This window comes from Hetaerina americana, unplaced genomic scaffold (assembly GCF_022747635.1).
Source record: "Hetaerina americana unplaced genomic scaffold, ioHetAmer1.1.p SCAF_9, whole genome shotgun sequence".
NCBI lineage: Eukaryota > Metazoa > Arthropoda > Insecta > Odonata > Calopterygidae > Hetaerina > Hetaerina americana.
In genome coordinates this window covers 50,018,608-50,042,581 of record NW_027287538.1, presented here as the reverse complement: position 1 = coordinate 50,042,581, position 23,974 = coordinate 50,018,608, and the positions used below count along the sequence as shown (strand labels likewise).

Genomic DNA, 23,974 nt, shown 5'->3' with positions numbered 1-23,974 from the left:
AACTTTTTTGACTTGGTAATTTTTTTATCGGCCTTCCGAACGAGCTTATTCCATTTGGTCGTAAATCAAATTTGTGGTATTCTTTAAGCCATTTCGGTTGCCATTTCACTTTAGAATTAAAATTATTGAACTCACTGGAGATGTTTTTACACACACGAGTGGAGATTAGAAATTCCTAGGGAAATGGCTTTTGTTATTTTTCGCAAAAAAATTATTATCACAGGAAAATTAACCATCTTTAGGCGCGAGAGAGAGGTAAATAAATTATAAAATAAATTCATTTTCGTTTGGTTTCCATTGCCATTCTAACCGGACTTTAATTAAGATTTTTTATAGATGCTAACATAAAGTTAAATTGATTCATTTTATACCACAGAACTAACAACTCTCTAGCCAGCAACATGACATTGAAAGGGTCACTCTCATGGTGGTTGGGACGGCAAAAATTTCCTGTTTCTTTACTAAAATATATACTTATTTTAAACCAGCTGCCTACAAGATTTTGCATTCAAAATAAGGGTTATTTGCTCAAAGCACTCGACGAGTTGTTTAACCATCTTCTCGTATCGTACGTAAAGTGCTCATTACGCAAATTACTGGATTAATAACTATAATTGCGGCTTTTTTTCTCTATTTTCAAATCGCTCGGGCATGCAAGTATCCTCACCACGGGTTCCATGCCTCGTATAGCACATAACCCATTTTCGATATAAGAAGAAACAGTATCACATCTTTTTTAACGGTGAAGTTTGAATGGGTTCAATACTGTTTCTGGGAAAAGGATGCTACAGGTATTAGCTGACACTTCGACGTTTTTCAAACAAAAATCCTTCCTATTACTCCCATGCATGTTCACGCTCAAATGACATAACACCCTGGAACCAACCTCTGGTTACATTTATTACTCCTTCCAGTTTACCATCATATTTTAACATTTATTTCATTGCCTTCATTTCAAACTGCTTAATTCTATCAAAAACGAGTTAACCAACTGTTCTGCTAGACTCGTTTAACAGACAGGTTTATAAAATATTACTGTGAGAAAAAATATAAATCAACAATCAGAATTGCATCATAAATACGAAATTAATTGTGCTTATCACAATCATGATTACGCAGTAATATTACTTTTTTGTTGATGGAAACTATTTGAATATTTCTTCAGTTTCTGACTAATGACATCAGCTAAGTAAAGGGATTTTAACGTGAAATTGTACATTGCTTCAGTTAATATTTTTCCGTAACATAATTTATTTAAAGCGCTTGCCCTAGAATCGTAAATTCAGCGTTCACCGTCTTTCTACCTTGGTGAGAGGCCAGTAGGGAATGCTAAATTAGGTCTTGTTGCCGACCTACCTTGAGGTCGGGAAGAGAGCAAGGAAGAGATATTCCTATGATAGATTTCATTCCAAATATTGTTTGCTATAATTAGAGTTTATATTAATTTGCACTACCCTTACAGTTAGGTTTGCAAAATATTCATAGAGATTTGACAAGTGTAAAGGCATTGCGTGATTGAGAATCCAATGCTGAACAAAAGAAACCAGCGAGAAATGACGCGATACAAACTCTACATCACACTACGGTGTATCGCAATACAGGAGTAATATCTTTCACTACAGATCATTAAAATTTGTTTAACTAACACATCGAGATTCATATGTACACTAAATAATTAAGCGAGTACATATAAAATGAAGAATCCCTAAGCGCAAATGCAAAGATAAAAATGATGCCGTTCATTAATATATCACGCCTATGGCATACATATATAACTGAGAGGGCATGCAGAGGGTATACCTGTAATTCCTACAACAAACAATGCCTGCAATATACATGAGAGGGAATTTTGCAACTTTCTATCCAGTCCTTGTTAAAATAATGTACGTAGGGATTTCAATGTATGCAAAGAAAAAACGTAAAACAAAACTAAGGCAATACAACTAATTAACATTGTGGTAACATTAACACAGACGTTGTGGCCTTCACATTACTATGCTTTCTAGTTGTTGGAAGGAGAAACCAATAGTTTGTATTTAAGTGGCACTTAGAGAGTCTATTTTGGATCTTGGTGATCTAATTGGCCGATATGGAGCGGAATTTTAATAATCACTTCAGAGTGAAAGGTATACTTGTGCCTCCTGTATCTTTACAAAAAATGAAAGACCCGACTTTTCCTCTGAGAGCCCCCACCCCCCATTGGTACATGCACAATTACCGAAGTCCATCGTGGTAAGTGAAAAAGCTAGTTTAGATGCTATTAAACATTCATAGAAGGCGGACGGAGCACTTTTATTAGCCATACGATTGGCGCCAGAAGAATTTTGCGCACTGTTTAAGGCCCATGAGGAACCCAAGACGACAATCGAATTCAAGACTTTTATCATGGGTTAATTAATCTCATTTAAATCAAGTTTCCACACTACGGACGACACGCAAGCGTCGAAATAGAGTGTCATTTAGGATAGTGGCGACAGATAACTCAGTGATAACTCGGATAGTGCCAACAGAGTCTGTTGATAAAGATATAACACGTGTTCTGGTGAAGACATCCAAGGAAACAACGTTTTCGCGATTCTTCCTTCACGAGCGGCTTGGCCCCGATTACAAAATTAACTAAAAGAATTGTTTTGGACCCTTGGAGGCAGCACTGACTTTTAAATGTGAATCTACACATAAGTAGAGAATATTAAAAAAAAACCTCGTTTACAACATTTTAAACGGCTACCTGACCACCAATACATTATCTTGGATACAGTATGAATAAATTCAAACCAACGCTACAATTTCATATTCGCACATCAGCCATGATATGACATTGAAGAAAAATACGATACGTTCAATAAATCCAAAGCAAAATTTGCTTTCATAAAGTTCTATGGAATCGGAGGTACATTACCAATAAAATCAAATATTTTTCATCGTTGTGTACTTTTCAGGGTCAAAAACGTTTCAATGACATAGTGAAAACATTAATTAAACAACATGAATTCACAACTGTGTTCCCAAACCGTTCATATAAAATTGTTTTTCTATAAACATCTGCTATTACATTTCGGTAGCATTTTGGAATGAGAACATGGCACGGAAAAATAAAGCACTCTATCCAAAAATATTTGAACTTACGTCAAGTTTTGAGAATTATATTCATGTAGTGATTGAAGCTACATATTTATGAAATAAGAAGTATCGTATTTTCACGCTGGTCTAAGATGTAAAGAAGGGAACGATTGTTTTCTTCATATGCTGACGAAATTGTTAGTTTTTTGGCGTTAAACTAAGCAAACGTACTTCTTCACATCTGGAAAGTATTCCAGAAAAGGAGTACTAATAAATGAATGAATCAAAAAGTACAATATGACAGCATGGAAATTACACAGGTAGAGTGGGCGATGACGGCTGAAAACGTTACGCAAGGCCTCTGTTTATACATAGTCTAATTAGTTCAAAGGCTACGAAAGTACCATAAACATTGACGGCATGCTTTTTTCATCGTGCTCATTTCCGTAACGTAAATGATGACTCTCTTTATGAGATATTAAGCAAATGAATAACCAAATGAGTTGGCTCGCTTCCCTTTGAACTGACGTAAGTTCTAGGGAAATAAATAGCGAATCAACCCTCAGCTATCCTAAGTTTGCCAATGTCAGAGGTAACTTACATCGATATTTGTGATATATTTACCTACGTAGGTGGTGATAGTTGGTTAACGAAATTTTGTATATTTTTCTCTATTGAGGTGCCGAAAGAATTAATTAACTTAAGGAATTATTTCGAATGCATGGCTACAGTTGGGTACCACCAAAAACTGATATTTTGTTCAACTGACTCTACCATTGAAGCATTTATGTTCTCACAGCGGAGATCACAGTCCCGTCATAGCTATGGTAAACGTTTTTTTTAGCACAGTACACTTAAACCGATAGGCGTTGAATTGAACTGTTATGCATCTAACCCATGCGATGGAGTTCAATTCACTGGATGTAAAGGCAAGGACAGTTTGTAGTTTTATCGAAGCATGTAATCCTCCGGGCTTGGGGTGTTGATTTATTAATTATTTTGATTTATTTCCCCCGGCAAAAGGAGATAAAACAATATCATACCCGCTTTCGCAATGCGTATTACTAATAAGGGAATAATAAACCACGTTGCAAAATCTTAGGTGGTTCTTTTGGCATATTGAAACGCTCATTTCGCTAAAATGAAGAACGAAATGCACCGGCAGGAGTTAACTTCCGTGCAACACTCGAATATATTTCTTGTACACCATTTCATTCATCAACACTTTGGTTCGATAACACTCAGTACTAAGGTGAATGGTTGACGAACCGTGGGCATATACAAAAACCTTTTTCACGAAAACGCCCATCATTAGGAGGGAGGCTCGCTTAACTAAGATGGAGGATATGTGGATTTAAGGTGAAAATTACACTGCACCACGCAGTAACACGTTTGACCCAACCAAGTTACCTCGATATTATCTTAAGGATTCGTCACAACGAGAACAATCTTTAGGAATTTCTGGAAATCTGAGCATTACGCGTGCGGCTCGCTGACGTCAAACAAAAACACCACACTGAAAATATTTTTAAAATTTCACATTTTTTTTCACAAACCTAGAACGTCCAGTGACACGACTGTCGGAGAAGAAGAAAGAAAAGTGTTGGGATTCAGCGCAACTTTGATCTTGGATTCTCCTGCCCTTTGCCATCACCGGCGACGTTTGCCATGACAAATGATTTAACAACCTTTTCCTGGAATGCCTCCAGAGGAGCCGTTTGCGCAAGGTAAATTACTCCCGAAGTAAACCTGGATGGGCGCAGAGGAAGTTTCGCTGATACTTCATGCCAGTATGACCTAATGCGGGGCAGTCCGCGTGAGACGACAGCGGAACGCCATGAATTATTATTCAATGGGAGTATGTAATCTGATGCTTGAGTAAAAGATATTCCATTCATGAGGAGACCATCCGGATTTGCACCGCACAGATGCAGGTTTCAAGGCTAAAGATTAGGTCATGAGCACTACGTTCAAAAATATTTAGCTCATGCAAACGCGGCAGACTGTTTTTAGGACACCTTACTCGAGTTTCCACGAGGTTGCGCGGCATTTAGGGCGATGATATTATCGGTCCCCACCAGTGGAGGACGGCAATAAGTGTTCTCAAGCAACGTGCGAGAGACTGGATGATCTAAATTCCAATTTTGGCAATATTTGATGAATATGAGCGATTCCTAGACAAGAGAATAAAATATACTTGAGGGTAAGATATTAGGAACAAAGATTTCAGAAATAATCTCTCAATGAGGATATGTCATACCTTCAACTGAACTAAAATTACCTAAGGTTTCTTCAATTGCACGCTCGAGAAAAATGAAAACACATTAACACGATCGTATACAATTGATGCTTTTATTCCTTAACTAACCAAGTTTGAGGGTTTATATTTCAATAAAAATCGAAAAACTAATTTAAGGCCGAGTTTAACACTATTTGTTCTATATGGACAAAACAAAATTCACGATATGTATTAATAATGACCACTCTTCTGTCAACAATCACATTTTAATGATTCCCAGGGTAAATAACAGGACAAATGGGAATCGTAGAATTATATTCCTGAACTAAGAACCACCCTCCAGCTATTTAAGACGTCAGAACGGTGGAATAAACCGTTAAGATGACATTCATCCAGTTGAAACCCCTATGCTAGGAAATTCAACCAGCGCCAACGTCACACAGCAAAAGCCGTCCACAAAGTGTGCTAATCACTCAATTTAAGTTTGTTTTAAGGCACTACACCAATCGAAGTCACTGAATTTCATGCACCTTCAGAATACGTGCCTGAAGTTCAAGATATAAAACTAATGTTTATTGTATGAAAAACGTTAAGCATTATGTTTACACACAAAGATATTCCAACATCACAGCATTAATAAATTCCTCAATAACCAAAGACAATAAAGTGATTTTTAACCATTGTGTTAAGCCTATAGTGCCTTTTTCGTGAAGAAACTCATGCCTGGTAAAAGTAAGGAAGTCATTATAAATTTTCATTGGGCTTCCTCAACTATTAAGCAATAACAGCAAAATATATCTTTGAGGCATTAAGTCGAATGATTAGACTGGCCAAGCTTTCGTCCGGAAATCTCTCATTCAAATTGCACGGTATTAAAGATAACTACACCCGTAACTATTTGATTGTATACCGTTTCTTCTCGCCTTGACACGCATCAATTTAAGATCGATTATAAGGTCTCTGAAGCAACAATTGTGGATTGAGAAGATTGTAGTCTTTTTTAAGGAGTGCAACAATCGTACAATAAATAGTAGTAGCCTGCGGTCATCCCAAAGGAACACAGTCGCTAACTCCGGCAATCCCCAAAAACGAATCCCGCATGAGGAGGTTCGTTTTTTTTCTCGGAAAATCAAGCCGCACGATAAGAGGGAAACAAGAGGTCCTAAATACATCACGGTGGTAATTAAGGGTTCTCCTCCTTGCCTATCTGCCAACGAGAAGGGACTACCGAATTGGGGATGCATTAAAAAAAATAAGGGTACAGGGTTCTGCCTGCGGCAAATGGGGGAAAAAACGACATAAATCACACCTTATTCCGGAGTGTTCGGTCAGATTTTTTCCCTTGCCCCCGCCGACCGGACAGCGACAACGGGAGGGGCTTGTGTGTTTGTGCGTCTAAGGGATCCCTTTTATTTCGCCTCCTCCCCGACTCGTCATCTTGCTAATGGAGCAATGGAATGAAGTGGGGACACCCACAGTTAATCAGACGTGCACTCCGCCCACCACTCACTCCTACCTTCACGTCCAACCTAATTGCGAGTAATTCCCATCATTGACTCATCCCGAGGGACTGAGGGTAAAGTTTGGGGGCGAGGGGTCCAGGAGGGGAGAGGAGACTTAGGAAGAGTAAAGTACGCGATTGCGTTTTTCCATTGCCTCTCCATTCCGCAGCGGGGCCTGCCCACACACTTCGACGAGCAAATGGGAAGCAAAAGCTCAATTTTAAAGAGAAGAGGGATGAGGGCATGAAAACGTGTACTTCTTTTAGAATACTTAAATCTGACCTGATGGTGGATGATCGACGTTGGGAGTTTTATTTTCAAAACATGCTCCAAGTTCTTGTCCGCAATTCTGAGTGTAAATGAAAGCCTTAAGCTACCTGTCACTTGGAAATACATTCCTTGGGATTTAATTACCCTATTCATTCAATCGATACGGACGACGTGACAAGTCATCCCAGTTATAAATACATTGGAGCAAGAACAAGTGTAGTAACGACCGTCCGGTGGGCAATACTCCGTCGACACCAACGAAACTGACGCACCTCAGATACTGGCTGTGTATGCTAAATCTTGTAAAGAGCAAGGGATATCTTACAGGTGTTGCTCGTATTTGCCTTGGGTTGGTAAGAAATACCTACAAATTTACATACCCAATATGCTAATATGATGGAGACACCGCTTACAGAAAATAAAAGGAATCCACAGTAGAGTAAACAGCTCGGTAGTTAATATTGCTTCAAATAAATTCCGGTAGAGATATCATTATAGGAACGAGGTTCAGGGAATTCGCACCCCAGGATAAAATTCTAGCGAATATCTGTTGCATAAATGGGATACAGATTTCTTTTGATTCGATTTTCAAAATTCACTACCGGTCGGATAGAAGAGATCAGACACTATCGAAAAATCAAATGTAGATTGGACATGCTATTCTCCCCACGAACGATAGGTGATCGAAATAAATGCAAACAAATTTCCAAGTGAAACCATTTATTTAATGTTAAGTGGTTTAATATGTTGTCATTATTTTGCTCTCAACACTTACACAATTATCCCCTATACTTGCAGATTCTTTTGCATGCAGAGATGACTATTTTGAACTTGCGTTCACAACGGGATCGTTGTGAACGCTAACTTCCGCAAAAATATGACCATAATTTGATCATTTTACATATCTAATTGGAAATTAACATTCAGGTAACATTCTACATTTGCCGTTGCCTTCGGGGTGCCATGAAATTGCAAAAAAACAATAACTGATCGTATTCGTCCCCAAGAATAGGAAAAACTAGCCCAGATTTGCCGCCATCTGACGCCAAAATTATCGGGCCGTGTAGGCCGACTACCCCGCGTGAGATTTCTCTTGTGCGAGGACGGAATAACGCGCCATACGCTCGCGAGATTTATGGCGAAACCCCCCGCCGCATGCCACCCTCTATATCTCTCGGGATTCCCTTAAGTAGTTGAGATAAATGTATACCTATGTATATTCACCCGTGCCCCTCCCCCCAGGGATAACCCCTACAAATTCGCCTTCGAACCTATCCTGATGATTCCGTCTTTAACCTAATACCATAGCGGAAAATCACGTCAGACGGCCTTCAATTCTCCTCAATTGGTAAAGATGACTTGCTAGTGTGCGCGTTTAGCCTTTGTAACCCCCCCAACCCCCCTTGTGGAATTGCAATACCTCGGGAGTCGTGGAAGACTTGCATGACGAACAGCGTGTAAGTTTGGCACCACTCAATGGCAGCATTTTCCGAGCCTGTTCATATTTTTCGCCTTACCAAAACAATCTGTTAAATCTCGCTCTCCTAAGTACTCATAGAGAAGAGAGACAACATAAAGGGTAAAATGGCAGAGGTGATGACGAAATGTTTCACACAAATTCTGCCGTAAAAGTCTTAATCGTCCTTTTCCCTCGTGATTTTCTGAAAAAACGTTTCCTAAAGTATCTTTCAGCACTATGCCCTTCTAAAAAAAATATCACCTTTAATAAATGGCTACCATGTTTAGTATCCAAATTTACAAACGCCTAGGTAACATAACGGTAACGGATAGAAATGAGAACCCCTCTCAACGGATAAATTGGCAACACATTTCAAAAGCAGGGATCCTGCTGCTACACTTCTTTAGTCTCAAATATCCAAGTAATTAGACGAGAGCCAATTAACAGCAATCCTCAAAAGGTAAATGAATTGGAGGCGTAGAAAAATTAGACGAACGTGAATGCCATCCGCAAAAAAATCACGAAAAATCTACCATTTAGAAGGAAACTACTTCGGAAGTCAGAAATAAAATCAGAGAGATATTTTATTAATAATTCATGGGAATAATAAAATGGCTTCCTTTATGGTCGAGTTAAGACGGTGAAACGGATGGAATGAAAATGTTGGTTGAAAATAAACGCTGAAACGAGAGATAGGACTTTTTTGACCAAGCGCGAGTTCTTTGGCGGAGAAAAATGGCTAGAGACGAAAGTGAATGGAGCCGGTGGTGGGCATTATGTCCGAAGGGGGGGAAAAAGGGAATTTGATATTTACCGGCTTCGTGGTCAACCGCCGTCCGTAACCAACGCGACGGCCATGGCGGGAATATCCCAGCGGAAGGTCTTAGGAAGCCGGACGGTTGAGCGTGCAAGAGAACGGGGTCTGACGCCGAGTTTCGCGTGCTAGTCGCGCCTGCTCCGGCCGGGGTCTTCGCGGGCGTAACTACGGAGATCCCCGAGGGGTTGCGCGAACTGTAAAGTAAAAGGAAACGTGAAAACCACTGGTTTGAGCCACATGTACAACCAGAAGGATGAAAAAGATAGGGGAAGTTCCCGCTAAATTCATACTTACACGTCCAATTGTTGATGTTGCTCAAGTCATATTTACCAGGAAAGAATGTATATCAGTATCATCATCCGTCCGTGAGGAAAGCGAACAAAATGTAGTAAAAATAGAAGCTACTATTAAAGAAGAGGACGATCCAATTAGCAGCCCGTAACTATTTTAAACTCAGCTACGATATTACAATTACAACATTGCCATTAATCCAATGGAAATTTAAAATCATGCTAACTAATTAAGTCTCCTTCGGAGACTTTAACGCCTGTTATTCCATCGCGAAGGTCAATTGCGGACCTAAGTAGCAGAGTAATTACTATTGTGCACAACAGAAAATCAGCTGCAAAGTTGATTCATAACAGCCCAAGTACCAACACTGACCATAGGTGAATAATGAGGCCAACGTTCTCAAAGGACGATTTTATAAATATGGAAGACCTCTTGCCAAATCCCAAATGCAATGATATTTTTTTGTACTGCCTATTTGAAAAATGCGCTACTCCAAAAACTTGGAGAAGTTTCACTTAGAGCGGAATGTGAAAATAACTTGGTTTAACTACGAGGCAAATTCTTATTTATCAGTGTCAGTTAAAAATCCGCTCAAACATCACACTGAAAACACAATCGCAATCTTTGCTGCCTTGAATTTGGGAGGCAACGTGCCACGCGTAAAAACCTAACGCTTCCATGACAACATGAGAATATTTTTACAGGGATATTTGACTTCCCGACGTGCCTGGCACGCCGTGAAGAAAGAACACAATCCGAACAATTTTTTTCACAAATTTGCCACTTTATTTTTCAGGCTGTTTCTTTCCCTCCGAACGGCAAGCCGCTTCACGAGGCAATCCGAGAGGTTTGTGGGTCTGCGAGTGTGGGAAGGAAAAGGAAGCGAACGGTTGACGAATTTCCAACCATATCACACACGTGAAGGGGGAAATTCTTTCGGATTAAACTCGGGTCGTCGACGGCCAGCGGATATTACCGAGGCTGCCAATCGTTTGACCAGAAAAAAAATCGTGACTTGATCGGGAACATGTGGCGAATTTCGAGGATGCAAACAAACTCCCGCAGAAGGAATGCATCTTGCAGCACACACTTCGGATTTAAAAATATATATATAAAAACTTCTCGAGCCCACACGCACGACACACGATATTTTTTTTGCAAAAAAAACACCAATCGGTATGCCTTTCGGGAAGCCAACAAGACGTAGTAGGTATTTCATTTTTTTGCAATGTGCAATTATTTACAAATATATAATAGTATAATAATAATTAATTAATTATCATCCGAGCGTGAGGGCACAAAAATGGATCTCTTGGGATATGTGAGAAAGATAAAAGAGTTAGGAAATAGGGTGTGGGGGAGGGAGGACGAGAAGATGAGGGGGTTTCGAAGTTGGGAGGGGTTAAAGTATGGGTTTACGAGGGGGGATGGGAGAGAAAGAGAGAGAGAGGTAGAGACTGCCACGGCCGTTGGACTGGGATCTTTCCTCTCGGGGGAGGGAAAGAGAGGGAGGGCGAGGGACAGGGTCCGCTAAGGATGATTAGGGCCCCGGTGCAGGGGAGTGGGGGCAAAAAGGGCCGGCAATGGAGAGAGGAGAATGGGGGGGGTGGGGGGGTTGGTCGTAGGAGGGATTTTCGGGGGGAGGTCGAGGAGGTGAACAGTGGAAGGAGGTGGTGAGCGGTGGAAGGAGGAGGTGGGAGTTCGGGGAGAGTTTTCGAGCCAAGGGTATGTTCCCCACGACGGGGATTTTATGACATCCCCCACTCCCCCCAAAAGGTGCGGAGTGGTAAGTTTTGGGTCGTAGGCTTTCCAAGGGTGTCGCCGAGGCGAGGGGAGTGGGGGAGCGTGTGTGCGAGGTGAGGTTCATCGGAGGGTGGGCAAGGCGAGGCAAGCCTTCCTCTTTTTTTTCAGGTATCCCCCACACATTATGGAGGGGACGGGAAAAGTGGAAAGGGGAAAACTTTGCACGGACGCAAGCACGCACACACACACACAAACACGTGCGTAACTTCCCCCACCGACCGCGGAGGTAACGAGAGCCGAGAGGTACAGCGAGGGAGGAAAGAGGCGGCATGCCACTGAAAAACACTTTTTTCGGAAGCACAATCCGGCGAACAAATTCACCTGATTCCATGAGTACTGGACTAAGGTGCGCGTCCGATCCACGGGCTGCCGCGACACGACCCCCACCTCCCCCAACGAATCATCCTCCTCTTCCCTCCTATCTAACCTCTTTTTCTCAACAACGCCCCCCCCCCTCTTCCCGAAAAGTCACGTGGTGGGGTCGCCGGTGTGTGCGCGAATTTGTGTGTGGGTGGTTGACAGCATTCGGTAATGCACGCGGGAATCGCTTCCAAAAGGGCAAGTCGGCTTGATATGGAGACGACAGGGAATGAGGCGAAGGGAGGGGGTTAAGGTCGAGGAGAAATGACATTAGGGAGGAGAAGCATATGGATCGGAAGCGATGTGGTTGCCCGCGGGGTGTTGCTCTGCGTATTTGGACAGGGCGGTTGGAGGGTAGGGTGTTTGGCCAGGGTAAATCACAGGGGACCCCATAAGGGTTTACGGGGATAAATGAATTTCAATTCAGGGTACTGGTGGTTGTGACGAAAGGGGCGATGGGTACAGCTCGGGGTGAGAGTGCGGGAAGGGAAAGGCAATGCGGAAAGTTTTTTTTCGAGGGGCCGGACAGTCCTTGAGTTGTTTTTTAAGAAATTTCTTTTTTTTTAAACGTGAAGATACTTTTGAAGGTCTTTCTCTTTTTTTAATGAAATCAAAAAAATCTTTTTTTGACACTCACAAACACACTCACTCTTGAGAATTTTTTGGTGGAAGGAAAAAACAATATACTTTTTTTATACAACAAGTCCTGTGTCTTCGATCGAATCGATCGACGAGTCTCTTAATATAATTTTTTCACTCTTTCTTGGAGGGAAACACACACACAAAGATAAGAAAGATATTCCTTTTTCTTGAGAGAGATAGATAGAGAGAGAGAGAGAGATAGTGAATGAAATGTTTTGGAAGATGCGTGGAGAGGTGTTTTGGTGAGTGGCGAGGACGCGCAGGACAATGGAAAAATAAGAAAAAACAAGTTTGATTATTCTTTAAGTCTTTTGTCCTTAAAACCGTCCATTTTCATTCCACGTTTCCACCCCGCAAACGTGCGCGCCCTCGGCCTCACGCACGAATATTTATATTTATATATATATATAGACCTCCCTCCCCATGTATCGTCTCCTCGGGCGTCATTCAGTCAAAAACAAAATGAGAAAACAAGGAGAGAACCATCGCGACGAGGCGAATTATGTAACACCGCTCATTCTTCCCAATTATATCACACGTACTCACACAATACTGCGCGTAGAGACACACACACCCACGCACATAAAACACACTTAGATCGCACTCATAAAGTCGTCTCTCTTTTCTTTTATGATGTGGGCGTCCAGAAATCATCGCGACGAACACCGCCAATATTGGGGAGGAAGAAACGGGATTATTCCCCGCTGAAAATTTTACAAACGAATGAAAGCGCCTTCCTTTCTTTTACAACTTGTAAAAGGGGGAGTTTTCCCGGATCTGTTTCTTTGGAAGGATAGGGCTGTGGCGGGCGGGGGGGACTCTGGCCGTTGTATCTCGTTATGCATCATCCTGCGGAGGACACAACTATGGGCGTAACTCGGCAGAATATTTACTGTCCTAGACGTCTTTCGTGACTTGACCTCCGACCTCCCTCGCAGCGAAGGGAGGTGAGAATCCGTCGCATTCGGAGCTTCCAAGGGCACTGAACGACCACCATCACGAATCGTACGTGCCCCCACAGTAGTCCCCCCATTCGGCATAGTAGTAATTATGTACACGGCGGTCCGGGTGCCCCCCCTGAGCTCACATGTGCGTCAGGGGCGCCATCGTCGGCACCCCTCCGCCGCCCATGTGGTCCGGCGACCCGGGCCCCTGGACACCACCCGGAGCAACGCCGCTCCCCGCGTGCAGGTGATGATACTGCAGCCTCCCGCTCTGGTCCACGGCGTCCGTGGGCAGGTACATGGAGATCATCTGCCGCAGGTCCCCCGCCGACGGGTTACCGCCGCCACCGTACTCCCGCTTCACCGCCACGCCTCCTCCACTGCTGCTTCCGCTGCTGCTGCTGCCCCCGCCACCGCCCCCGCCTCCTGAGCCCACCGACGTCGGCGTGTGCAGCCCCGACGGCGAAACGGGCTCCGATTTGATGCTGCTGCTGCCCCCGGGGCTGTGCGACATCTGAGAACCGGCTTGCTGTAGGTACGGGGAGCCGGCGCCGCTACCACCGCTACCCCCACCGGCGGACCCCGGCGAGGAGTACATGTACGCACCGGCCGAGGACCCGTTCATGCCGTACATGCCCATTTGAGACATGTCATAGCGGGGGTAGGCGAGCGAGGAGGGCGCGGACGCAGGGGCGGACGGCGTGGTGGCGGGAGGCGGCGGTGCGGCGCCGCCACCGCCTCCACCATACGCTGCTGCGGCCGCCGCTGCCGCCAGAGAGTGCTGCTGGTAGGCCGCCACGGCCGCATCGTGGTGGTGTTGGTGGTGCGGGGGTGGTTGGTGGTGTTGGTGGTGAACGGGCGCCCCCGTGCCCCCGCCCGCGCCTATCCCTCCTGCCTGGTGCCCCATCATCTGGTGATGATGGTGGTGGTAACCGTTGGGCATGTACCCGTTGGCGGCTGCCGCCACGGCGGCCGCCATCTGGTGGTGATGGTGGTGGTGGTAGAGGTCCCTCTGCTGCACGCCGCCACCCATCCCTCCGCCGCCTCCGCCAGACACCGCACCGCCCCCCTGCAGGCTCTGCTGATGCTGTGCCTGCTGCTGGTGCGCGGCATGGTGGTGATGTTGCTGGTGGTGCGGGGGAGGGAGGAGCCCTCCGCCCCCGGAGCCTACGGTCGCACCAGCCCCAAGAGGGTATTTGTCCTTCTTGAGCAGCGTCTTCGTCTTCCGCCGCGGCCGGTACTTGTAGTCGGGGTGCTCTTTCATGTGGACGGCCCGCAGGCGCTTGGCCTCGTCGATGAACGGCCTCTTCTCCGCCTCGCTAAGCAGCTTCCACTCCGCCCCCAGCCGCTTCGAGATTTCTGAGTTGTGCATCTTGGGGTTCTCCTGGGCCATTTTGCGCCGCTGACCCCTGGACCATACCATGAAGGCGTTCATGGGCCTCTTCACCCGATCCATGTTCTGGCCCTTAGCACCTCCACCCCCGACGGCGGTACCGCCGCCCCCCGCGGGTCCATTGTTACCACCATTGCTGTTGGGCGTGGTGTGCTGCTGACCCGGGTGGTGTTGCTGATGGTGCTGCTGCTGCTGTCCCCCGCCCACGTGCTGCTGGGCGTGCATCTGTGCACCTACCGCCTGTGCCATGGGGCCGTGAGGGTGGTGGTGCTGATGATAGTGGTGCGTGGAAACCACGGGAGGCGATGCGGACGATCCCAGAACAAGGGGGCCGTATGCGTTACCGTGGTGCGGGGCGCTCGGAGGAGGCGGTGCAGCCACGGGGGCGGAGGTCGGGGGCGGGGGGGGCATGTTGGCGTGCAACCCCCCGCCCTTGAGGTCCGTCTCCATGGTGAGCATAGTATCCGTCGGCGAGAACAGCTTGGTGGTATGCCGGGCAGTAGGGGGCCTTCTACGAGGGCCCCGCTACACTCGCTCGCGTTGTCGAAGGGCCCCGGGATCGAAACCCGGGGGTCATGCGCGCCCGCCCGCACTTGGAGCCTCCAGTTTGTCTCGTTTGTCGGAGAGGGTGAGGCGAGGTGACAGTTTGGCCGGCTCTTGAGGGGGTGAAGGGAGGGTTCACCACAAACACTGTTTACCTCTTCGTCCTCGATGGTGATTTGGGCGGGTGTCGGAGCGACAAAAAGGGGGTGGGGCAACGAGGAGAGCACTTAATCCCGAAGGGCGATTCTGTTTCCGTCGCCGCCGCGGTCACTCGCAATTATTCCTCACACACTGCACCACTGCTCGCCATCGCCATCCGTTGTCGTCCGCTCCTTTCTCTCTCCCTGCTTCGCAAGTACCAGGGCGAGAGCAACGGGGAACTCGTCGGCCGATAGCTCCCGTTCCTTGCGTTCAGCTCTGCCCCAACCGAAACCAAACACGCGCGCGGGACTATTTTCGTGCGAGGTTCCCCCCCGTCTCGAACCCGTACGGCACGGCAGAATTATTAAAAAAAACCCCACAAGTCCGCCAACAGAACGACCGAAATTACTTCCTTTCACAACAAGCAGTCTGACTCGTCTGTGAGGGGCCCAGGCGAGCAAGTCCCTCGCTCTCCCCTCTCTCCCTTCCCTTCCCCCCCCTTCGTCCCTCGGTCCCTCCCCTCACTTGGAGGGGGGGAGTTCTGCCTTCCTCCCTGCGAGACAGGGGAGGGGTTAAGGAGATCGTAAGGAGGAGGGGGGGAGAATCATGGGACGGGTGGTCTGGAAAGGGTGGGGGGTATCGCAGTCGACCGCTGCCATGGAAACTCCCGGCCAATGGGGTCCCTTCCCTCCCAACCACGCCCCCCACTCCGCCGGGGAGTCGGCTTCGCCCCCGGGGGCACATGGCGAGAGGCCGGCCAATGGCGGGAGGGCTAGCGGCTGTGACGTATCCCGGGCGCGCAGAGGCAGTGACTCCCAGGACCGCCGAGGGGAGGCGCCCGCGCACCCCGCTGCCATCGATCTATCGTAGGGAGGAGTGGGGAGGGAGAATTCCCCTTTTCACCCCCCGGCCCCGCTAACATTCTACCCATACTCCTCTCACCCCCTGCAACCCACGCTACCATGCCCCTGGTTTATTTTTTCGTACATAAGTGCGTACAAGAACTCGCACACCTACCTTACTTGCACACCACGGTTTGTTGTGCGGGAGAGTCGGAGAGCTGATGAAGTGGTGGGTAGAAATATCTATCCACCTACATCTACATCAAAACCAAAACCGTCTCGCCTGATTAGCCGTCACGAGGGCGAGAGGCGAGGGGTGCTTGGTCACCAGCCTTAGAACAATTGCCCATCCTTGATTAATGGCCATTGAGAAATTATAATTTTTGCACGTCATGATTCCTCCGTTTGGTAAAAAGAATAAGGCTATGGATTCCACAACATACGTTAAATACACACACATACATATATATATATATATATATATATATATATATATATGTATATATATATACATATATATACATATATATATAATATATTATATAATATATATGATTAGTGGAGGTAACACGGAAGTGTTAAAGAATTAAATAACTTGGACAGCTACAAATAATATAAGAACACTCACACGTTATACATAAGCATATTGCATTGAGCTGTAGAGGAAATGTAAATTAGTCTGAAATCTGCGGGAGATTTTAGCAGCCACTTGCCCCAATTCCCGATTCTTTAGCCAGAAGATGGGGTGGGGGAGCTATTTCATCCAGCAAAAGTGAAAATGACGAGAATTCAAGAGGAAAGGATAGTAGGGAAAAGCAATTATACAATGTCATGAAGGAAAGGAACAGTGCGTTTTTGGAACGCATAGCCAGCAGCTAGGCTAAGGTATCGACCCAGCAAGTCGTAGATCCACGGTTCGAATCGTGTCAAGGAAACCTTTTTACGCTGTGATCAGCTCGATTTCACCTTACCTACCATTTCTATGAGCGTCTTTTTCATTTCGCCCAATCCCTTTTCGTTATAACTGTATCCATGTGAATGAATATATACGAGTACACATATCCACACACTCATTTATCGATCGGCTGACCAGAAATTTCCCCTTTCACATTTTTTTGCGGTCTCATCGACCAATGCTATGCGGTTCTAAAATTACCCCCTCTGTGTCAGGATTAGCTAAACTAGAATGATTTAGATTGATCTGAAATAATTTTTAGCGGCGTGTATTAACCTCCATGACTTCTGACCCTCCCAAATCAGGCTATCATTATGGCAATAATGTGACGCTTTCTGTTCGTTCATTAAGATTCGTCGCAAAATGGGCAGCCTATCTCTCTGACCTGTTAAATTCCGAAATTTTTTCCTAGGGGTATTTTGTGTGTATGCTGGAGGAGTTCGATACACTCTTATGACGGCACATTGGAAAGGCAAGCACAGGGAATGAGCGAATGCGACGCCTACCGACGGGATTAAGGCAAGGCCGAGGGAGGAAAGGGATCGAAGATTCACCCGTGAATTTTTTAAATACAAAGTATGCTACGGGAGTGGGTTCCGAAACTTCGGTGGCGATTTTCAAGCGAGTTCTCCTTTCCCACGAAGCCTTCTCCCAAGTCCGCAGTCTTCCTGCGTATGGAAACACACCCCATCCCTTTAAAAGTTCCCCGCGGAGAAGGTGAAAAATGCAAGTTAATTCAAGGTATGATTCAATCTCAAATTTTAGCACCACGATGGCAAGTTGAATAAACGGTAAGTCGAAAATTTTCCCAACCCCTTATGACCTCTCCTCTGCTTTCTCCTCACGTTTTCATTAGTTGTCTTGCTAAATAATATCTTTACATGTCGCTGGGCAACATAATACGTTTATAATAATATTTTTTCGTAGTTTTTTCGTAATTTAGTAGTTCACGAGACTTTGAGTGATATAGATGGTGGGAGAGTGGAAATCGTGCGTAATTATGACGTGGCCGTGTTATCGGCATTTTTCAAAATTGTTCAATATTTCTCATTTAAAACTCGTGGTTAAATTACATACATTTCATACGACGGTTCGCTCAACGTTCCATTGGAACTAGTTATGGAGCATCTTGAACAAACGTAGATAACTCAATAGTCTGACATTGAAAATTACGAGTTGACCCACTAGTTTGTACAGTAATGTACGCAAAAATGAAAGAGATGTTCGTGCGAGAACGCGGTTTGTTTCGGGGGCCAGAAGAGAGCGTTGCTTTCAACTCAAACCCTCTCTTACACACGATGCATTGGGTGGGGAACCAAGAGGGAGAGGGACGCGGTAGGGAGAGGGCGCATTTCCCGGTGGTGAAATGGCCACCGTCCGCTTCAGCGGCGGCATGCCGGAGGCCTCGCTGCTAAATTGTATTATTATTCGGTGACCGAGTGTGCGCGAGTAAGAAGACTTCGCTCACTCTGAAGCGGCCCCCCCAGACCCATTTTCATTTCACCTCGCCTCGATCCTCCGGTGAAAGGGGTCATAATGAAATACCCTCGTGGGAATCCTCCCCTGACCATACATGAGTGACCACCTACATACATGCACACACTCTGACGTTCCCTTACGTAGGAATCCAAACGGTCACCATATCATTTGAAATTCCAATCGCGTGGTAATGAATAATTGATAATTAGTGACTGCGTTACATGTAAGTCTCCCTTTACTTGGGAGTTCCTAATTTGCCTTCTTTTTGCAGTCAGTGTAGTCGTTACTAAGCGTACAATATTCGTAATGTGTACAACGGTCGTTACATGAATGGTGTCTGCTCGCACGGTGTCCGGTGCAATGTGTGTGTGGAAGTAGTGGGGTAAAATTAATATGGCTGTAGACCAAACACACCTGCCACACGCCCTTGCGACAGCTTATCAGGTAGTGTGTAGATATCGACGGATGTAGATCTTCCACAAAAGAAGTTCACATTATGAGATGAGTTTTTGGCAAATTAATTGAGATTCCGATCGAAAATTCACTTTATATTATCCCTCTATGGGTCGTGGTAGTCCAGTGGGTAGAGCGTTGGACTGCTGACCGGAGGGTCCCGGTTTCGATTCCCAGGCAAGGCACTCTGGACACCTGCAGCTCCACCCAAGCTAAAGTGATTTTTCGGGTACCAGGTCTTCCTGGGAAACCATAACCGGCACAGGGAAAGGAACTGACCCCCCTACCCTGATGTTTGAATTTTCACACGCCGTATAGGGCTTAGTACTGGGTGAACTCTACCATCACCTAGTAAACCGACCTTCGGGTTGATTACTGTGTTTATGGTTTTTTTATTATCCCTCTGCGGCTCTTCAATGCCAAAAAAATCACATTAATCGATCTGATTTCCTACGTATAATCACATTTTTTGGCGCATTTGTTGTTCTGAAAAAATGTGGAACGCGTCGATATGCATCAACCTAAGAAAAAAATAGTTGTCGATGCATTTGTAGAGTTACGAAAGTACGAGATTAAAGAATTCACACCCTTAAATCATTCCATACCCACTTCAAATCGTTTCTGAGGTAACTTCGAAAAGCTAGAATAATATAAGTTCTTCGAAATAAAATCAATTATTATAGAATTAGATATTGGACTAGTAAATTCATATTTTTCCCAAAAACCAACTCATGCTCTATGGCTTAACATGTACGTTCTTTACAATGCACTGCTGTTAGTATTGCATTGAAAATATGGAAACACTTTACCTTCTACATGTCATTATCACCAGTGTTATTTTGCTTAAAAATATCATATCAAAGTTTACCTGCATAATCTTTTTTCCATTCTTTCTCATTTGAAAGATTTTGAATAAAAAAACTTTCCTTTAACAAAGGTAATCTCGATAACTGTGTCAAGGACATACCCACCCATAGACTGCGTTGAATCGAGCGTCGTAAATATTTTCGGTCACCCCGGTTCGGGTCGATGTCCCATTTCTCCCGCGTAACACACCATATGATGCCGTCAACAATTTGACCCTTGGTTTGGGTACGTACCGACGAGCACCCTTACATAACTCCTTTGACGACGTGAGACCAGCAAGTCAGCAGGTGCTACACAAGGAATGGTGAATGGACTTTTAAGCCGCCCTGTCACCCATCGGTGCATTGTCACAAGATTTTAATAATAATAATGACTGCACCTGGTCCCCACCAAGCGACGACGGACGACAACACGCTTTCATTCACCGCCGCGCGGTGCGAGCCGAGCGAATGAATGAATGAACGAACGAATCCCCTCTCATTGTTGAGCGGACTCTTTGTCAGAGTGTTTCGCCAATTGAGATGAGAGAGAGAGAGAGGGAAAAAAGAACGTTTTCTCTGGATAACTGTGTACCTACCTACCCACTTCCAATGCCCGGGCGAGTAGGTATATACACACACACATGCACAAACGTCGAAGGCATACGCAGGCGGAGGAATCCACATCCATTCCTGCTCGGTCGTCCGTGGAGCTAGCAGCACATGTAAGAAAATCAATGTGGAAGAATAGTATAATGCCTCTCGCGAGCCTTCCCCTCCCCTACAACCTCACCGTCGTAACACCTTGGATGGCCGACTGCGTTCGCTACCGAGGGTGCCGTGCGGTGCCCCCAGTGAGCCCGATCGAGGTGCATCGGCGGTGCACGGCTGGTGTACCCGAGCGCTAGAATCTCCACCCTTCCCATCATATTCCCCTCCATCCCCCAATTGATGTGCCAATCCTACAACACACGAGCTTGTTGGCCTTCTTCCACACGCGCGTACAAACGCGTCTTGTTCGAAAACAAGAAACGCACTTGATACACTGACCGGCGAGTGTGGATCCACTTCTTACATCTGCGATCCTCCACGAGGGCGTGTGGCAAGGGGTGTTGGGTTAAAAATCCACTGCAGTAAATGCCGATTCGTGATAAATGACCCCCGGAAAGCTCATACCTTCTTGCGCTTAGTTCCATATTGTTGTCTTGAGGAAAACTTGCGAGGGACTAAGGATTCCTAAAACATCGATTACTTCGTAAGTCGATCTCCCTGAACTTTTCACCGTGGTTTTCCCAACCAATGCACTGCGGAACTAGGGCTAGATAAATCTCATGCGGCAGTTTTAATCTACTGCGATTTGTATTTATCTGGCAGAAAAAGACAGGCATATAACCTTCTTGCTTTCTGCATCTCCTCACCAGGTCTATTCAATAATAATGTAACAATCTCAGATCGTTCATGATAATTCTTCACGTAATGCGTAACCTTTATTTCTTCATCCTGTTAGTTCTGTTGATAAATAAATAATCCTTCATACACTGGGTATTATGTTAGTGAGGTCAAAACAATGCGAAATGACGCCCTTAAAATTTTCCATTCGAATGTTTCCCCATTATTACCGATGGATACACTAGACGTACATGAAATAACCGACCGGTTTAAAATATAATTTCTTCCACGAAATAATAGGAATCAAAATAACTATGACCGAGGGCGCATGGGAGTGCGTTTTCTTTTTACTAGTCAACTTAATAACCTCAATTCTATCCTACCCTATATTTTTACGTAAACCATAATAACATCTCTTCTCACATGTATATAAGTCATGCATAGTACCAACCACTTGAAACAAAGATGCTGTAGTGCATTTCAAGCTGGTGGTAAAAATGTTTTTCATTTTCATGGTTTGAACTATGTAACCTCTGTCAATCATTAATTTTAGTCGCAAGATATAATTTTGATAGCTCATGTCTGTTTAGAAATGATGCGTACAGTATACCTTAGCGCTGTGTGTGTGTGTGTGCATGTATAAAATATATATATATATATATATATATATATATAACGATTGTACGGAAAAACTCATACGAGCGGCACAATAATTGGCTGACACAACATAACACAAATAGAAAAGAATAGACACATATAAAAGAACACTTACACGGTAAATTGTTCGAGCTTTCGGCCCTCTCAGGGGCCTTCTTCAAGAGAGACTGAAAATATGCTATGGAACAGGAGAGGGGAAAGAGTTATGGGCGTGGAGGGGAGGTGTGGAGGGGAGGTGTGGAGGGGAATGCTGGGAGGGAAATTAAATATGGCGGTTAAGGGTGGGAATTTTAAAGGAACGGAAGGATAGTATGTAGGCGGATTCACGAGTTCTCACCTCTATGTTGGTAGCTGAATCAGGTAGGGATTCTAGGATGCTGAGGGAAAAACACTGGTCGAATGAAAGGTTGTGGGAATTGGCGTGTGAAGGGATAGGAAGAGAAGAGAGTGAGGCAGAATTACAGGAGTATCGGTGATTATTCATTTGGATGGATAAGGGGGTAATGCATTCACCTATGTAGAAGGAAGTGCAATGCTTGCATGATAAAAGATAAATAATATTTTTTGAGAGGCAATTAGCGTGGGAACGAGGTGGGGGGGCTATGAGGGGATGTAGGGAGAGGGGAGTAGGCATAATAAGAGGACAGGTTTTACATCGGGGGCGGTTGCAAGTTGGGGAAATATTGGGAAATTTGTCACGGGGGGGCGCCAAAGGGTTGGTGGATCTCAGAAGGTTTTTGAGATTGGCGGGTCGTCTGTATGCGATAGATGGGCATTGGGGTAGTAAGGATGAGGTCGCGTCATTGTCATGTAGAATTGGGAACAGTTCTTTAAGGAGGGTTTTCAGTCTGTGTGATCCGGGGTAATAGGTGGTGCAAAGGTTGAGTCCTGCGTCAGATGTGGGCTTTTTATTATGTGGTGTGTGTATATATATATATATATATATTATATATATATATAACATTTGGACGGGACATAGGCCTAACAGAAGGCAGAAAGCTTAAACTTTCTGAAACGTAAGTGTCCTTCATGTATTTTCTCTTTATATTTTTGTGTTCTATCGTGACGTTCAAGAGTAATATTGCTCTCGTGAATGCTTCTACATCATCAATATATATATAAATATATAAATATCTATATATATATATAATATCTATTTCCATGTGAATGAATATTTGTTCGCTGTGTGGCGGAATTTTGTGTTTGAATGTGTGTATATATATATATATATATATATATATATATATATATATATATATATATATATATATATGTATATATGTATTTATATATGTATATATATGTATGTATATGTATATATATATATGTATATATATGTATATATATATGTATATATATATGTATGTATATATATATATATATATATATATATATATATATATATATATATATAATAATTTACATGAAATAGGAATCTACGAAAAAGTAGGATATTTCTCTACCAATTTCTTTGGAATACAAACTTGTTTTGGAGAAATAATTTTCGTGGACTTAACATTTTCTCCGCCAAATGTTTGCACAACAACCATATTTGCATTTCCTTCGCAGCGTCTAATTAACATGCTTCTTATGTGCATGTGCTCAACTCAGGGAATTTTGACCGTTGTAATCATTTAACAATGAGCGATTGGAGTTTTTGGAACTACTCAAAATATGATTTATAATATTTTGAGTAATGCTAAATGGTGATATTTAAAATTTCTTTATAAAATGGCTGAGCTAAGATTCAATCAGTCTGAGCCAAAAAATTTACCTCGCATTCTTTCCTTTTCTATCGTGCGCTATATTAGACTTTCCACGCATTCCGTATCCTTCTTTATTTTTCGTTTTCTCTTTCATTTTGAACTTCACCATCCTGCCCCAAACATC

At 44.4% G+C, this 23,974-nt stretch overlaps 2 protein-coding genes across 5 annotated transcripts in view; both read right to left on the bottom strand.

Moving 5' to 3' along the window:
• LOC139698921 (uncharacterized) overlaps window positions 1-23,974 on the bottom strand; it is a 386,101-nt gene that overhangs the window by 69,061 nt on the left and 293,066 nt on the right. For 3 of the 4 annotated variants that reach the window (XR_011703026.1, XR_011703027.1, XM_071597877.1), the window contains one exon: window positions 9,345-9,541. Coding sequence is in view for 1 of the 4 variants with exons in the window: in XM_071597877.1 (XP_071453978.1) it covers window positions 9,345-9,541 (197 nt within the window). In the remaining 3 variants the exon portion in view is untranslated. Of the gene's footprint in view, window positions 1-9,344; window positions 9,542-9,641; window positions 9,760-23,974 lie in introns of those variants that run through there. The other variant, XR_011703028.1, reaches the window with a different exon arrangement.
• Window positions 13,527-15,864, bottom strand: LOC139698992 (transcription factor Sox-2-like). The gene has a single exon (XM_071597985.1). It carries the CDS (start codon window positions 15,237-15,239, stop codon window positions 13,527-13,529), a length of 1,713 nt encoding a protein of 570 aa, XP_071454086.1. The 5' UTR covers window positions 15,240-15,864.